Consider the following 18440-nt stretch of genomic DNA (forward strand, 5'->3'; position numbering starts at 1 on the left):
GCAATCATTAAAGGCAGGTTTTAATGTTTAAGTTTTTAAAGGTTATAAGGAAAGATTATTTACATAATTAAATTTTATACTTAATACTACCTTGTCCTTCCCTCAGTGGCAGTGATCGCTGTCAACCCTACAACATTGCGTATTACAACATAATAAGCAGAGAGGAGGTTAGTAAGAAGAGCCCATACTTTGTTTTTCAACCCATTATAAAACTGTAACATCCTATATGGAGTTGTAAACAATTTCCTTTACAGAAAAAAATAAAAAGGTGTCCCCACAGGTAAAAAGAAATCCTTTTAGTAAAGTCAACAAAGTACTCAAAATATAGTTATAAAATTTTGGCATAGGTTTACTTGCATGGTCCATGCCAAGAAACTGTATGGAGAGGATGTGTAAGATGGGTAGAAAGGAGAAGAATGGGGTAATACAGTCTGTTAGAGGATTAAGCTAAATGTTCAGAATTCTCTATATACAGAAATACAGAAAGACATTCTACAGAGCCAGACAGTAAAGAGCAATTCATAATAGCTGGCCACAGTGCACTGAATTCCTTTTTCCTTAGCAGTTGCTTGAAAGATACATTAGGTAATAGCACTGCCATGCTGCCGGGTAATACCAGAATTATGAAATTTATCAGTACAGCAATTTTACTGTTAAGAAACCTGCTAATAAAGATCCTAACAAACAAGAAGACTTTTACCAGGGCATACAAAGTCAAGTTACATCAATGCCATAGACATTATCTCTGTGCTTTAAAATCCTTTTAGTATTTCTAGATTCATTCCACTGGAAAAAAAAAATCAAGATAAATCAAATACATACAGAAACACACTCACTCAAATGGCATTCATTGCTTTTTGTACAATTAAGCTTTAGTGAAAATATACATCTTAAAACAAATGAAGTACAAATGTACAAAAATCCTTGAACTCAGATAAAAAATATATATAATACATTTTGCTACAGAGATATAAAACATTTAAAGTTTGCTCATCCTTTCTGATGAGAGTAAAATGATTTAAAGTCTGGAGGACTCCTGCTCATCATCACTGCAATCAGATTTAAAGCAGACCTGCAAGAGAAGACAAAGAGACAATTCAGCTGAAGAACTGACACTGTTGTTGGTTTGTGTGTTTTATGGGGCACAGAAAGGCTGGGGGGGTGGGGAGTGGCATTTTTTCCAGCACATTTTACTCCATACTAACTAAATGCTTTGGGAATATCAAAGGAAACCACAACCCAACCCCAAATCTCAAGTCATTAAAGTTTCATTTAACCTTAAGACCTTTCCTTCTTTTAACTTCACAGGACAATTAACTGCAGTCTTATTACTTCAAAACCAACTGAAGGCTCTCAAGCCATATTAATTTTTTTAGGACTCTTTCTCAATACATAGAACCATATCTTGGGACAGCATGAACCCTGCTGATTCAGCTTGAAAAGACTACAGTAAGACACAAGCTTTAACTTTAGCTATGTGAGATTATTAGTACACTTAACCATTCCTTCTATTCCATTACTGTAAGTGGGGGAAAAGTGAATTTGAAAAGGTGAACTAAAAATGACAGTACTATTATACGTTCCATTAGCATTGTGCCATTTTAGAGAGGTGAATTATCAGCTGATGACAAAAAATATCATCATGCAATTTTAATACATGGCCCTGTTGTGGCCACTTAATAATATGCTTCTAGCGATTTTAAAATTCCATTTCTGCTTGAAAGCAAAAGTAATTTCTACAGAAGTGTTCTCTACTGGAATATACTCATGCTTGTCAAGATAATTCCACTCTAAGTGCAGGCATACTGAGCAAGCAGAATTGTGTACAACATCTTCAACTGAAAACCTTTATAAATAGCCTATTTCTCATGACCTATAAGCAAGCACAATATACCACGTGTCTTTTAGGTGGTAAATACTCAATTCATATACCTCTAAATGTTTACTAAAGAGTAGAAGTTACGTGTGTAAGAAAAGGCTGTGCATTATCAGAAGCTATGTAAACATCTATTATGTTGTTGTTTTGGTAAAGGCATTAAACTTCCTAAAATATTTTAACCTTTGTTTCGTGATACTTCTTCACACTCATTCATTTAGGGGATATTTTTACTTACTTGCTTAATACACTAGAATGATTCACTGGGAGCCCAACTTTCTAAAGGAGCAAGTCCTAGGAGTTGCATTACTCCACCACACTCACTCCTGAGTTCATTAATCATTAAGTTTTTACAGATGGGGCCTCAATTATCTCTGAAGTCATCTCCCCAGAAGTTTTTATAAAAACTGGAAAAATACGTAAGGAGCAAGACCCAAATTAATATCTTTAGGAAAGAAAGATCTATAGCACAGCTGTTACCAGCACATGCTACCTTTTCCCCAGGTAACAGCTAGCAGACACTGGAGGAAGACAGAATGCTGAGGGAGGAAAAACTCCTGGAGTTATAGGGATTGCTACAGTTTCTGAAATGCAGTGCAGGGCAAAGCCATAATAAACCAGATTTCATTAGTTTCAGTATTCAGCAAACAGCTTGTTTTTCCTATCACAAAACAATATAAAAAATGGAATGGATGTTAAGGTCTTACTGGTAATTTTCTTATGAAAGAAAAGAAGAACCCTTACCTCTCCACTAAAAAGTCTGTGAAAGAAGCCTCTCTTTGGTTTAGGAGACCTCTCTCTGTCTGGTGACACAGTACCATCAGTTTCATATGCATTGATATCTTCAAAGCATCCCGTTTCAATCATCTTTGAAACATAGGAAATATAAATGAAATATCCATACAAGCCTCTCAGACGTGTTCCATGTATTATCTTTTTCCTTTGGCTGAGTACTCCTAAAAACTTACAAATTCATCAGCCAAACTACACCACTCAAAGAGCTCCATGAAGGAAGGCACAAAGTCTACATTAACTCTCCTGTCCATCCAGCGAACTAAGGAATAGCCATGAGAGCACTATCATGCAGGTAAGTACTCAGATGCTTCCTTGCTTTGGTAAGGCATTTCTTCTGCCCATGATGCAATAAGCAGAAGTTTTTAGAACCAAAAATTGATTTTCCTTTCATCTATTCTGCTCATTTCAGAGCAGTCTAGCCTAACAAATATAATATCTCTATACCCTGGACTGGACTTTATTAATAAACATAACACTGAGTAGGAGAAATGATTATTCTATGCAGAATACTAGTACCTGCATAGTATTAGGGGGAATACTTTTTTACAAAGGGGACATATTGCACCCTTGAGGAAGAAGCAGCTGATGTCTGACCACAGTAATTTAAACATCATTCTGGTGTTTTGGGAAACCGTCTATCCAAACACAAAATATACCATAATTAAAAATAAGGCAATGAGATAGAGAAGGCAATACTTCATGAAAAAAAAAAAAAAGATGTAATGAAGACAGGTCTCTGGAGAGAAACAAGGGATTTTGAAATAATCTTTATTTGTGTAAACAGAAAAGAGAATTCAAAACACAATTACTGGGTGCAGAAAGGACAGCAGAAAGAGTAAATGCCAAAATGTAACAAACAGGCATGGTCAAAAGGGGGAGAGTGGCTAATGCCCACATCTAGTTGGCATTTATCTGCGAGTGCTGCTGATATGCATCTATCATAATGGGCATGCAACCAAATGAGTATACCTTGTAGAGGGAGAGAAGGCATAAAGAGGAATAAGAAGAAACATGATCTGCTTTTGTTGTAAACTATAACATTAGGTAAAGTATGGGAGGGGAGGAGGAATTCTCAGTCAGGAGACTGAGAGCAAAGATTTGAGGGAAAGCTCACTAACATGAATTAAAAGAAAAAATAAGCACAAATGTAAAATGAAGTTTGCACAGTTATTCATCGAAGAGAAGGAATTACCATCATCAGAATTCCACAATGACTTTCAACTTTATCCCTCTATGTGGGGTTAGAGTTATTAAGCTGCAGTGCATTTCTTAATGACTGTACCATATTATGAAGTTCAGAATTACACAGCATAGGAAATATTTATTTCTCCAACAGCCTAAGGTTCATTGCTTCTTAGTGGAGACTTTGTATGTCAAATGACACCTTTCAAATCTCCTTCTTAATGAAATGCAAAAAAAAGCAAAAAGGGAAACAAAAGGGAATGTACTTTTTTCTCTGACTTGTTCAGAAATTGCTCATCTTTTGTGTTCAAGCTTTAAATAAAATTTAAAAAAATCATACTGGGAAAGAAACGACACTAGCAGAATTCAAGACTATTAATTTCAGAAAGTTATCTTATAATAGGGGGAAGGCATTCATAACAAGAACTATGATTTTAAATAATTGTTACTTAGTGGTCTTCCTGAAATAATAAAGATTTGAATTTCCTAAATACAGACTGAACTGCACGCAGAGGTAGCAAAATTCTGGTATTCTACGCAGAATACTAGAATACTTACTCACTAGGCAGATGAAAAAGCTTTACGAGAAAGTCTGACTCAACTGATGTTGAACTGTTTGTTTTGAAACCTTAGAAAAGGTGAATCTGCAGTTCTGTATTAGTATGTCACTTGGATACTCTATTACAGGCATGACACAAACAGCTTGCACTGCGCCTATTTGCTTTTGAATACTTTGAATAGCATTCTATCCCTCTCCTATGAACAGCAATATTGAATAACATGATAGAAGAACAAGGAAAATGTGGTCATACTGATGCTAAATTCTGTTCTGTAGCCTATTCTTGTATCTATGATGACAAGATGCCAGATTCTATTTATGCAAATTTACCATAGATCTCAATTTTCAGCAACTTGTTTACGTTTTGGGAAAAATTTTTTTCTGAAGTCTCTCAGCAAAGAAGTCTAAAGCAGAAACTTCTTTACATCTCACAAAGTTAATACTATAATTATATCCCTTATTAAATCTTCTATATTGCTGTGCTAAAGAAAATAATCTTTTATGAAATATACAATACCTCGTTTTGCCAAGGGATTGAGACACAACCCGTAACAAATTTGGAATAGAAGTCATCATCTGTAGTATCCAGGTTCACTCCTTTTACTGTTGAGAACTGCTCTATGTCCAGGACATCTTTACAATATACGGCACGTGGCTGCAGTACAATACAATATTGCTTCATTACGGTTTTAGGTTTTGGTTTTGGGGGTTTTTGGGTTTTTGTGGTTTTGGGGTTTTTTTTTCCCTTTTCTAGATGAGCAAAGGGGGAGTGAAATGTCTGCAATTTTGTATTTCACATTGCTGATCACTAAATTACACTATACTACAAAACAGACATGCAAAAACTTAAAAGACTCTTATCATAAGGCACCTGAGCAATTCCATCCATCCTGCAAGTAACAGAAAAGAAATATCAAAACCAGAAACAGCATGCAACTTCTCTGGATTTCTTAATGGTTGTCATAATTCACTCATCTTCTGTCACCCTCCTTTCAACTCCAGAGTAATTTCTTCAAAGTTAATCTTCATTCGTTCAGCATCTGAGCTAGGGAAGTAGACTTTTAAGGGCTAAGAAATCAGCTACAAAGCTCCCTAGAGCAATACCACTATTGTAAATTGTTTTGTGATCTCAGATGAAACGCCACAAAACAACTAGCCATCAATAGCTACAATGGCATTCTCCTGCCAATTTAACTAACTTTAAAGGTTTCTCTGGAGTTCACATGATTGCTGACATAGAACTACGACACTTCTTGCCTTTTTAGATACTAATCAAATCTGTCTCACCTACTTACATCTGGCAAGAACGGAGGTTCTAACATGTTAGCTTCCAGCCTCTTGAAGTTAATATTCTTGAAAATAGGATGTTGCTTTACAATAGCAGCTCCATCTTCAGTGCAACCCAGTCGTTCCCCTGGATTTTTAGCAAGTAACTGCAAAGATATGGAAAAAAAGGCTGATCCAGTGATATAATCCCACAATTAAAAAAAAAAAAAAATCCAAATGTCTGTGAATGAGTTTATTTTGTTACTTGGCCTTTTATTAGATGAAATTTATCATGGTATCAAAATGAACTGGAAATCCAAACTACAACATTCTGGGAGCAAAAAGATTTTCAGTAAACAAAAGAATCCCTGAAAGCAGACCATCTGAAGATTATACCCAAAGTTATATGAAAATACTTTAATTGATGCCATGCTAAATAGATTTTACAGTACAGACTTTGCAGTAGACTACTTTCAGGAAATACAGACTTACTTTTTTTCCAATGGGCTTAAGTAATGCACATATTTTGCATAAACTAGTAAAGAAAACTTTTAAAGCTTTTTGTATAGATGTTCTTCTTACTAAATTTAAGAACATGCAAGGTAAAAAAAAGCTGTTGTCTTGTACAGACTCTTTTAGGCAAGGAAACTAGTATACTACTTGCCATTTCTCCCCGTACAGTATCAAAGTTGAGCATGCTATTGTACTCTGTCTATAATTACATGTGGTCCAAGGAGTACTGAGCCTTTTCATTCACATGATGAAAAATCAATTTATGCAGCTTTCCTTCATCTTGAAAAAAGTTCTGAATTCTCAAAGTTTGATAATTGAACAATTCATGGACAATCACAAACTTCCATCTGAACCAAAGAAAGATTTAAGAACTCCAGCTTTGAAAATTTTCAATAGAGGATGTTAAAATAAAGTAGTTCATCTCTTAAAAAGGATTAGAAATCTTATTTTCAAACCTCTATGTCTCTTCACCCACCATCCTGCAGATGGATTTTGCCTCCTCTGAGAACTTGTCTGAATATGTTTCCTGGTCTTCCTTTACTCTCCGGTCAATCTCATCCCTTTTGACCCTTTCTTTATGCTTCCTGAATGGAGACTGTCCTTCAATCATTTCATAAATCAGGCACCCAAGACCCCACCAATCCGGGCTGAATGTATACTTTTCATTTTTGAGCACTTCTGGAGCTACAAAACAAAAACAAAGAAACCCCCATGACAATTCACTTTAAATTAACTAATTAAATATTGAAAAAAATTCTCAGGCACTCTTTTGGCTCGGTGCAGAGATCTTTGCATAACTTCTCTGTACTTTGAAAAAACATTAATTTCTACAGCAAGGACTCTGTTTATATCCAAGAGAAGCACTTAAGTTCTTTAACACTTAAGATCAGAATTGTTTACAAACTAAGAATGAAGTTTTTCCAAAGCATGGAAAGAAATGTGTTGTCATAGGAATTAATCTGCTTACCTGTGACCCTAAACCTCTTTGAACCTCAGAAAAAAATTAGGTGCTTTCTTAAAGTTCTACCTAAAGCTAGAATTTCCAGAGTTAAGTTTTCAAGTTTATCAGTAGGCTTATAATTGACTACTAACATCTACCACCGCATAACCTTTCTTCCCATAAGATGTCTAGTAACTAATCCAGACCTAATATAGTTCTTTGGACAAGTCATTCATACATTCACAGAAGCAAATTTTCTGGTAAAACATAACAAAGGATACTAGCAAAGGATACTTTACATACCCATGTAACCAACAGTTCCAACGCGTCCTCGGACCGTTTCTCCTTCTGGAATCTGCACAGCTAATCCAAGATCTGAAATTCTGATATGTCCTATTTATGTTAAAATAAGTTATACACAGTCAGCAAATAATAAAATATCACCACTTTTAAAACAAAAAATTTCTGTAGCATACCTCATCAAAAAAGCCACCCCAAAACATCAAAACATTCATATACTCATAGCACTAATGTTATTTAACTTAACTAGAAAGGAGTGATTTATCATTATTCAACCCTCCCTTAAATACGTAAAGGAAGAGAAGCACAGATCTAATTGATTTCCTGAAGATCATACAGAAAAATTTGCTGTTAAGTACTCTAATTCCTAGCTTTGGCATAGGCTGCTACTCTAGGACGAATAGAAATGACAACTGCTCATTTTAAATTCTGTATCTACGCATCAGACACCTGTCTTTTTCCGTTCCATATTCCCGCCACAAACACTTAGCTTTCTGACTTCCTAACAAAACATCAGAATTTACTCCATTTATTCCAAATATGAGAAAACTGTAGCCTGTACTGAGACATCAGGTTTTCCTCTAACAAAGTACCCTAATAATGCTAAGCACAAGTAACTGGAATTGCTATCCCCACTCCCACCCCAAAAGAAAAGTAGCCTAGCCATAATCTACTTAGAATTATTTGTATTGGAACATATTAGTTAAATATTAGGATTTCCCCTTCTCATGAATCAGTCTAATGTAGATAACTTCAGCTTCTGTTTCACTTTATAACCAAACTTCTCAAGTTGACTACCTTTCCTATTATGCGTGGCATTTACACTAGTATTAATGTAGAAGTAGTCTGGTGGAAGACTATGATTTATCATGAACAACACTGCTGAAATGTGGAAACAGTCCAAGAAGGGCAGTGGGAATAAGTTCATCCCACCCTTTCTTACATTCCCATGGACAGATGTAGTTCTTTGCTGGACAGACTCAACAGCAAACGATTCAAGACAATTCAAGGCAAGAATTGTATTGACATGATTCTAATGTAAAAATACATAACATACTTTCTTAATAAGAATATAAAAGGCTAGACAGAAGAAAGGACAATTACATTTTCAACTCAATTTTAAAACAGAAAATTGTCAATCATCTGTAGTAGAAAAATTCAGGGGGAAAAAAACAAACCAAAACAAAACCCACACTTATTTCTAATACTGGATATAAGGATAGGGATGCTGTCGTTTACAGAAACATCACAGTCACAGAATAATTCAGGCTGGAAGGGACTTCAGAAGGTCTCTAGTACAACCTTCTAAGCAGTCAGCCCAAAGTGTTGAAGGCTTTTTAAATTCTTGTCTAGAAAGCCTCCAAGAGTGGACACTGCATCACCTCTCTGGGTAGCCCGTTCCAATGCCCAAGGGTCCTTTGTGCATATATTCTCTGTCATGCAAAAAGCTCTACAGCATCAATGTTAGTTAAAAGCATATTAATTTCTTATTTACATGTGATCGATAATCCAGGGGTGGGGAGAAGAGTGGAGAAAGTCAAGTGCCACTCTACATACTGGTTGGAAATAACTAAATGCTTTTGAGCAGCAAATGCTATTTTAAATACATTCAGATGCTCTTCTATTCCCTGACATCTGATGAACCCCTTTTCAAATGCAGGATCTGAGCTCCTGAAGCGATTTTCTAATTAGTCGCCTCTGCTCTCTGGAACAAGATCAGAATATTCCTGGCAGAGAGAAGGCATTCTAGTGGAGTCCTGCAAGGCCACATTTTTCCTCAAAGCAGCCTTCAGCTTTTGCAAGACATTGCTGGAGAGAAAAATTAAAGAATGCATTTGATGTCTAGCAAACCTTTAGCTATTGGAAAGTGACTTCTCCCAGGGATCACCTTTTTTGAAATTTATCAGTCCGAACATGCAGACTTTAAAAAAAAAGATTGTGCTAATGACTTCAAAAACAGTTTTTCCTTAACTAAAATACTCAGCAATTACAAGAACAAACTGGTAATATTCTTAGAATAAAGTAATTGCTGCACACGTTCTACAGTGAATTCAAAAGATTCTGATAAATTTCATACGAAGTCATTAAAGAAAATTAATTTGGCTTTTGAAAAACAAAAACTACAAACACTTCTTCATATTGTTTGTACTTCCTTGATTTCTTCCAGCCATATATGCATCAGTGACCATCAGACCTGTTTTAGTTGAAATGTTGAAACAAACAGAGATGCTTCAGATTTATTTTCTTCTTTATTGCTTAATTATAGTTTACTACTTAAAATTCTGGCCCCACATCTAACAAATCATGTTTCCATAGTCAAAGAAAAGACAAAAAGAGAACAAATCCATATAAAAGTTTTAGCCATCTTAAATCAAAGGGCAGGGGGGGAAAAGGAGGAGCAAAAGAGGACAAGTAGCCATTTTAAGGTGGGAAATTGACCCTTCAAACATTGTGATCGTCATTCCCCAAAACCCCAGTATTTTCCCCTACTTTCTAAAATGAAAGGGCAGTTTTTTCTTTACTAATTAAAGTTAACATTTGTCAGTCAGGTCCCTTTTATTATGAAGAAATCCCTTTGATTTCTGGACAGTATTAATTAGATTTGTAATTCCCGATTTCAAAATTAATTTTAATATTTACTTACCACAGTCATCAAGGAGTATATTCTCAGGCTTCAAGTCTCTACAAATTAAACAGAATAGAAGTGTGAATTATACAAATGCAAAATTATTAGCCATCATCAAGTGCAACTGAGGCAACATAAGACTTCTTGGTTCTGATTAAATAGATTTTTCCAGTTTCCACCTATATACAAAAAAAGTTGTGAAGTTGAGGACTTATAATACAAATAGCTTAACCATAAAACTCTTGAGATCCCTTTTTTCCCAAGTCTCTAATCCATTTATATTAACAACAGCAATTAATATTTCAGATATGAGAAACTTCCTTTACACAACACTAAAATCCTGATATGAAAACCCACCAAGTTACACCCAAATTTGTGCTCAAAACTGAAAGAAATTTCTCCTGAGAGTATCAGCCATACAACTCCGCAACGGTAAAACACATCAGTGCTTGTTGCAGTTTGATGCTGACCCCTTGCTATATTCCATACCAGGGTGTCAGAGTATCAACAAAGAGTAATATTCCCAAGATTAAGCATAGGCTTAATATCATCCATTCAAACTCCATGCCTTCAATTTGGACATGCAGCTTCTAAAGCTTACTAGACACTTGTATCTAGTTAGGATTCTTTGCAATCGACTTTCTAAGAGTCTCTACTACTTTTCTGTAAACATCAAAGTTTCACTTGAAACATTTTTTAGCTGTTAAATGCTAGCAAGACTCAGGGAATAACAAAAAGGGCAATTAATTCAGTGTTGCAATTCTGCATTTTATAGGCATCTTCTTGTATATTTTTACTTTAAGAACAAAAGAAGAAACTCAATGGGATCTTTGGATTTCCCCCCCTCGCCCAAGGGAAATCTGGGGAGTCACTTAAGCTGAATCAGAAGCTGTTCAGAGGTTACCTCTAGGATTTATCCTCTAGCAGATTCTACTGAGAACATAATATTTTTATATATATACTATATATATATGCATAGAATATATGTATAAAACATACAATATGTATTTTATATATAATTGTGATATGCATCAGAAAGTATGTGGACTGCAATACAGTCTCTTAGATTGATTCCACCATAAATACCGTAAGGCCAGAAATAGACAAGCAAAAATCAGTAGTTGACTAAAGATTCAGTTATTAATGGAATAGATTATTCAAAACAGTATGTCCATACATGCGTATATGTACAGTTGTGACAGTAACAGTTATTCATATACGAGCAGAAAAGATTGAATAAGCAATTTTAGGAAGAACAACTCTAGAATTTACATTCCAAATGAGAGAAATATACACACGCATTTGTTCACCAAGAAATCTGTGTGCTTTTTTCCCCCAAATATTGATAAATTGATGCTCTGAAGTATGTGTATTCAGGTTAAAGTTTCATTATTTCATGAGATTAACTGTATAAAGAAGTCAGCAAGACACTTTACTCCTAATACTTTTAAGTCTAGACAGTCCCCATAATGTTAATCATTTGACTTTAGATATGAGATTACAATACAGAGAAATCAGGAGAGATCAAAGTAAAAAAATAAAAAAAAAAACCCCACACAAGTACCAAAAAAGAAAAAGAAAATTCAGCTCAAAGTTTAGGTAGAAACACATCTACTTTAAAGCATATATGCTCAGGTTAATATATGCTCAGGTTAACTCAAGTAAACAAGTTTAAAGAGTTCCATCTCCAAGTAGGCTGATTAAAAGCATAACTTAATACTTCCTAGCAACATCTGCTGCTTAATAGAAGCTAATTCTGTTCTGACATGATTTCGGTCGGTCAATAGTAAAACTTGTTTCTAGCCAAAATGCCAGTTCCTTATGCTATTAGTTTCTAGGCCTGCTGTTTGCAAAGAAGTTAGCTTTTGGAAGCACTCAGCTAAAAATTATAGGTCTGAGATGCTAGCTTTGGAGTATCAGCCTTCTCCCTCTTCCCTTCCTCCACCATGACAGAGGCCAAAGTCACAGTTTCTGCTAGAATACACAGATGCTAGTCCTGCACTGGATAAGAGGCTACTTGAACTGAAAACCAAGCTCAGAATGAGATCTAGCAATGCAATTCTAGCAACAGAGGCAGCAGTTTTCCCTTATGAAGCAGAGAAAGGTTGGAGGACTGCAAAGCTCACAAAACTAATAGGTTTATTAAAAAGAGTTAGATAAAAACTATATATTTATTTTAAATTGGACTAAACAAGCACTGGTCTATTTTTGCTATAGCTTACACCAGCCTTCGTACAGAGAAAATTTCTGGATAAAAATCCTTCAGGGGATTTCACTGTAAAGATGTTTACTCTAAGCATAGGCATGAGGCAGGCAAAGAGCTACTTGGTTTATCCACTATAGCTTCAACAGGTCTTTGAGCCTGATCTTTCACCTGCCAGGCACATTCAGTGGCGCTATGGGCACCTACGTGAGTTTGTGAGGAAAATGTAGGTATCCAAGCAGCTTATCTGATAAAAAACACTACCATCCTTGAGAAGTCAGGTAACTCCTGCAGGAAAACTCCAGCAATTAAGTCCCTTTTGGAAAGCAGGCACTTGTTCCCCACTCTGTATTATGCAAATCCCGACTTTGCTCTAAGTATTATCAGACTTCTTATGTAGCAGATGGATGAGTAGCTCCACTACTGCCTGTTCCTGTCTGTTTGCTTATTTTTCTAATGTCAGCAACATATGGCAAGTTACAGATAGTTTCACAAGCTCCCATTGAACAAGCAAACTGGCTCAATCGCTATCACAGGGCAGTGCGAGGCCCTCCTTCCAGCTCTGCACCTGTTCTTTTAATCCAGTGGGAACGCCACTAACAAAATGGCACAACTGACTCCAGGGTCCTACAGACAGCACTAATGCCACTGCTTGAAATTCAATCATAACTGGTATAAAGACACATGAAACACACAACACAAATTGGTGTTAACGGAGAGGAAAGTTAGGCCTAGTTTTTCCACTTTATGAGGCATTTTGCTACTGATGGCGTCCCATCCCAAATATAATAAATTTATTATAAATTTTAACATGACTAACTTACATTAAAACTGCCATTTTAGAACTGAACAAACTGACAAGATGAACTGATTTTACTGCTATCAGCTGACACGCGTCTGCACCGAGGATTTCTATTTTCAGAAGTTCTGAATTTCTTCCACTGCCTCCACAGTACACTTTACTGTGAATATACAGATGGATAGCCACAAAAACACATTCTTAAGAAAGTATTTTATAACAGTATGTTACAGAGTTAAAGTCCGCTTTAACAGTTTAAGCTCTTTGTCTAAAAAGAGGGTTTAAAACTCCTCTTTCAAAGCTGGAAAACAAATGCAGTAATTGATCTTGAGATATGGCAACAAGAAAAAGAACTAGCCCCAATTTAACAAATGCAGTGGTCCTACTAGTATTAAATGCTTTCAAAATGACAGCAAAATAAGAAAAACATTCCATCTGTATTTTCTTGCCCTGGAGAATGAAAAATATTATTTACCATAATTCAGAAAAATAAATCATTGAATCAATGAAAATGTGCTTCATTGTGTTCTCCCCCCCACAACAACATTAAGACTGGAGATTGCCAGCGTAACTTCTTTGGTGAGAATAAAATGATTATGGCAAATTTTCCCAAGCTTTCTGTTTCACTAATCATATATAATCACTGTATTGCTGCTTAAATGCATTTTTATTAAGATGCCTGATAGAGAATTTTGATCATGTAACATATCACTGTAATTGGTGATATTCTGAAGACTGCCATGACCACCTTTTTGGCGTCTTGACTTTAAAACTGTAAAATTTACAACTACGCTCCTAAATGCATGGTACAAACAGAAATACATATGGAAAAACAAATCAAGACCATCAGGAAAAAAACTAGCATTAGCAAAAGAGAAGAAACAAGACTTTGTTTTACAAAAAGTTGGTCATTCGATACTAAAAAGCGCAGGGCTGAAAGTGATTCTACAGAGAGCGTAACATTATCCAAACATTTTCTAGTTTTAGTACTCAAGCATAGTTGAGCTGACACGGTATAATTAGAGTCTCTTTTCATCTGTTTACATACTGGGCAGGAACTCCCTTAGTATGTACTATACTGAATTGTTTAAATAATGCCTTCAGGTATTATGATTAAATTTAAGCCCTCCTTTTTCCTTCAAGCATACAAATTATTCAGTTACTAACACATGTACAGGTCTCTTGGTCCTTCATTTTGTTATGAACAGAGGACTAAAAATATTTCCCATTCTTTTAATTAAGAGGCAATTTTACTCAGAGTTGGTTGTGAAACTACTTTTTTCCTTGCTCATAAATTTAAGGCCATGCAAAGTCTTAATAGTTGGAAACTGATTATGTAATAGCACAAAACAGGGCAGAGATCTAGACACCAAGACTGCTGCAGAAGAAACCACAACCACTCCAAGATCTGGAATTACAGAGAGAGAATGCTAGGATTTGACGTATGTGTTTGAAGGTCATCTTGTAGGCAAATAGCTAACAAGTTGGGCTTAAACACAAGGACTGTGGGGTTTTTTTGTTGTTTTTATTTTATTTGGGGTTTTTTGGTTGTTGTTTTGTGTTTTAAACAATCAGTTTTGTTTTCACTTGGGCAATGTGAAATGACCTACTTGTAGCTGATCCATATGAGGAGAATGATGAGCAAAACCATTCATCCTTGCTTCCCTCCTACATGCATGCCAAAACACACTGTGTAATATTGCAAGATTGGCCAAATTCTTTAGGGAACCACATACAATAAGCCTGATTTACTCTGTGGTTCTGCCACTTTCTGCTGTTAGTCTTCTATATCGGGGAGGGAAAAGACTAAGACTCATTATATTAAAGTTATGCAGGATTATCCTTTAAATCTTCTTTGAAAACAAGTGGTACTTGGTGTTACACACCAGAAAGATAAAGAAAGTGTTCTTGTTCCACAGCTAAGTTTGTTTCGCTTGTTCTGTAATATTAATGCATGCTAGGGGTTAAATGATACATGTACAGAGACAGAAAAAAAAAGTAAGATCATACAATCTCAATTACAATGCATGGGGCTTCTGACAGTTTCATTAATTCAAAAGCAATAAAGTGTTTATTGGAGGAACCTGAAATAAAAACAGAAGAAAGAGGGCAATATGGATTGTAACTGACTTTTTACCCTCTTGGGTGTAACAAGCAATGCAGCAAGGGACTTCTATAGCCTTCTGTGAAGCTTCTACTTTAGAGTGGGCAGGAATACAATCCCATGTTCTTAAAACTTATTTATTTATTTGAATTACTAATGAATTTGCTTTGTAAATCATAATTTACTATCATTTTAGAAACAAACCTTGAATGAACTTTATAATGTTTTACAACATAGCAAGTATCTAGACCTAAATTAACAGTAAGAAGACAAATAAGAACAGTAATACTGAAGGACATGCCATGAAAAGGACAACTAAACAATTTTTTTGCTTCTTTTACTATGAAGTTGAAGTATAAACTTGTTTTAGTAGAAAACAATTAATACATTCAATACTGAACAGACATGGAAAATTCGAGGTGTGAGTGACTGTGGATGACACTCACCTGTAAACAATTCTCTCCTTCTGCAAATCCTCCAGACCACAGCACAGTTCTGCAGCATAGAAAATAGCTCTTTCTTCATCAAAGCCAGGATTTCCCATGTTATATATGTGAAACTTCAAATCCCCTCCATTCATTATGGTTAATACTAAACACAGGGCATCTTTCGTCTCATATGTATAGGATAAACTAACCTAAAAATGGGGCAGGGGGAAAAGACAACCATTATTCATTCATAAACCCCAATACAATTCTCAACTCTTTTTTTCCAATACAAGCAACATATGAATCCTTTTTTAAAACAAAAAAGAACAAAACAGCCAAGTAGAGAATCGCTCCTGTCCAGTACTTGAAGACACAAAGGAATTCAGACTAATTTGCATGCATACACAAACCCTACATCACCGTACAAAAGTTTAGTGACATATCTGTTTAGATACCATAGACCTCCATCCAGACAATAGATTTATTGATGATGCCGCTCAGCTGCACGTTATCTATATTACTCTTTGTAAAGATAACATGTGCATATACCTTGTTTTATTAATACCTCAGGAATTATGCATTGTCAAACCATCTTCCTCAACTTCTACAAGACTCAAAGTTGCCCTACATTAGAGAAACTAAAACAGTTATTTAAGATCAAATGTGTAGTTTCTATTCCTCCCCCCTTCCTGCCTCCCCAAATAACTGCGTATTTCCCTGGCTCAGAACTTGCCAACAGTAAAGACTTAGTATAGCTCTTTATAGCCTTTCTTCTCACTGTATTTGGAATGAGGTGCTGATAGGAAAGGAAGAACACCGTATTTTTTTTTTCTTCAGGTTTTAGGTGAATGTTTTTAAAGGGCATTTAAAGTTTTAAAGTAGACTTTAAAGTGAATTTAAAGAAAAACAATTTTAAAACGATGTAATATACTGCAAAATTTAACATACGTTGTTTAAGTTACAAACTCAGTTTCAACAGAAAAAGCTATGCTATGCTGATGATCATCTGGCAGGATCTTCAAAATTACCTACAGAGATTAACTAACTTGTACTGAAAGCAATGGGATTTAAACATACTTACCTAATGTAAGCTAAGTATAAGTTAGGTAAAAATCAGTAGGATTTGATTGACTCAATAAATGTATTTTTAAACGCAGTACAAGTACATAAAGGCCATAACTCAGTAATAAGTCCAAACTATTCCTTCAGAAGCATAAATCCAATACTAAATAATAAAATGAAATAAATATACAAATCAGCTCTTCAGGGGAAGGGTTCCTATTTGGTGGTTTTAAACTGACCTGTCCAGCTACTAATGACTTCACTTGTGGCACAGGCATGACAAATTATCTACCCACTTCCAACTCAGTATTAGTGCAGATCCTAGATCTAGATCCAATCTGCTGCATCAAAAAAACATTGGATAGCAAGAGGAAAATAACTTATGCTCAATCCTATAAAGTGATTTCAAATTCAACTTTGATCAATGATTGATTTATAATATTTATATATCTTGAAAGAGTATTACTAAAAAAAAAAGACGTTTCACTCTTATCTCGCATATCTCTACAACTAGTAATTTCTGGATCAATTCAGGTAATTTCTGGATTCAATTTCAATTCAAGCCCATGAGCCTTGTGAGAAGATAACATTAGCATATTTATATGAAAACATTACTTATAATAATTTAAAATACATTAACGTATCTCGCCAGCAGGTTCTTAATTTTTCTTTTAGCTGGCAGTATTCTACAGGGTTTTTTTAATACATAAAGCTTATCAGAAAATACATACATACATATTTTATACATATATATATATTTGTTTATAAATAAATTTCACTACCCTCTAACACAGGTACTTTAAAATCCTCTCTGAACAGCAATACAAAATTTATCAGTAAATGGATTTAAAAACAAAGCAAAATGCATTTAAAATTGACATTTAAATGACAACAATTCAATGAAAAAATAAACGTTACCTGGGGGAAAGTTTACCTGGTATATCTTTGATCATTCTAAGTTATTTCACTGCTTAGCAATTAGAGCTACTAACAGAGCATAATTTACGTGATAGCATCAGGTTAAAGTATTAAAACATTCATTCTACGGAATTTCTGTTTCAAAGTTATGTTAATTGTTTCACATCCAAGATACCTTTTTAAGCCTTAATACACAGCAAAGCAATATAACTAACCTGAATCGAAATACTAGTCAAATTTCATGTTTATCTTGAAATGTATAAGCAATACAGTAACGAATGCTATGAAAATACCTAAGGATATAAAAACTCTACTATTGAAAGTCACAGAAATGCAGGATATGCAACTTCTAATGGCAATTAAATGGCAGACTCTCATGAAATCACCCCTTTGTAAGTGCATTTATGAATGACCTCCAAAAATGAAATTAGAAATCAGCATATATTATACGAAAATAGGTGTATGGGAGGGAAGAAGGAGGTAAGAGAAGAAAACAAAGCAATGCATTGGAAGAAGAGACAGAGAAGAGAGAGAAAGAAAAAATAGGATGGAATAAAGTATATGGAATATCCTCTTTATTAAACATAGGAAAACATACTCAGTCATAGGCTGCAGCAGAAATAGAATTTAAGTGATTATTCAAGTCTGAGTAATACAGGATAATCTATTTACCTTTAAACAGAGGACAACGATTCTGTGGCATCAGCATGCTGAAACACAACCTAATGTTTTGGTTTTAAGTGAGAAATAAAGCTGGCAGACTAAAACCAATTCAATATTGGATAAAAAAGCCCTCTGCACAAAACTACTCACAATCACACAATCATACATTATTATATCAATCATTTATCTCAGCAGTCATGCATTCT

General features: G+C 35.0%; 1 protein-coding gene across 1 annotated transcript in view; it reads right to left on the bottom strand.

Moving 5' to 3' along the window:
- Positions 1–854: 854 nt before the first annotated feature.
- GRK4 (G protein-coupled receptor kinase 4) overlaps positions 855–18440 on the bottom strand; it is a 28233-nt gene continuing 10647 nt past the window's right edge. The window contains exons 8-15 of the mRNA XM_009579588.1: positions 15610–15800; positions 10076–10113; positions 7435–7524; positions 6667–6875; positions 5708–5845; positions 4930–5067; positions 2621–2743; positions 855–1072 (exon numbers count right to left, since the gene is read on the bottom strand). Of these exons, the coding sequence (XP_009577883.1) occupies positions 1019–1072; positions 2621–2743; positions 4930–5067; positions 5708–5845; positions 6667–6875; positions 7435–7524; positions 10076–10113; positions 15610–15800 (981 nt within the window). The 3' untranslated portion in view covers positions 855–1018. The remainder of the gene's footprint in view (positions 1073–2620; positions 2744–4929; positions 5068–5707; positions 5846–6666; positions 6876–7434; positions 7525–10075; positions 10114–15609; positions 15801–18440) is intronic.

The sequence above is a fragment of the Fulmarus glacialis genome, unplaced genomic scaffold, assembly GCF_000690835.1.
Source record: "Fulmarus glacialis isolate BGI_N327 unplaced genomic scaffold, ASM69083v1 scaffold1546, whole genome shotgun sequence".
NCBI classification, from domain to species: Eukaryota; Metazoa; Chordata; class Aves; order Procellariiformes; family Procellariidae; genus Fulmarus; species Fulmarus glacialis.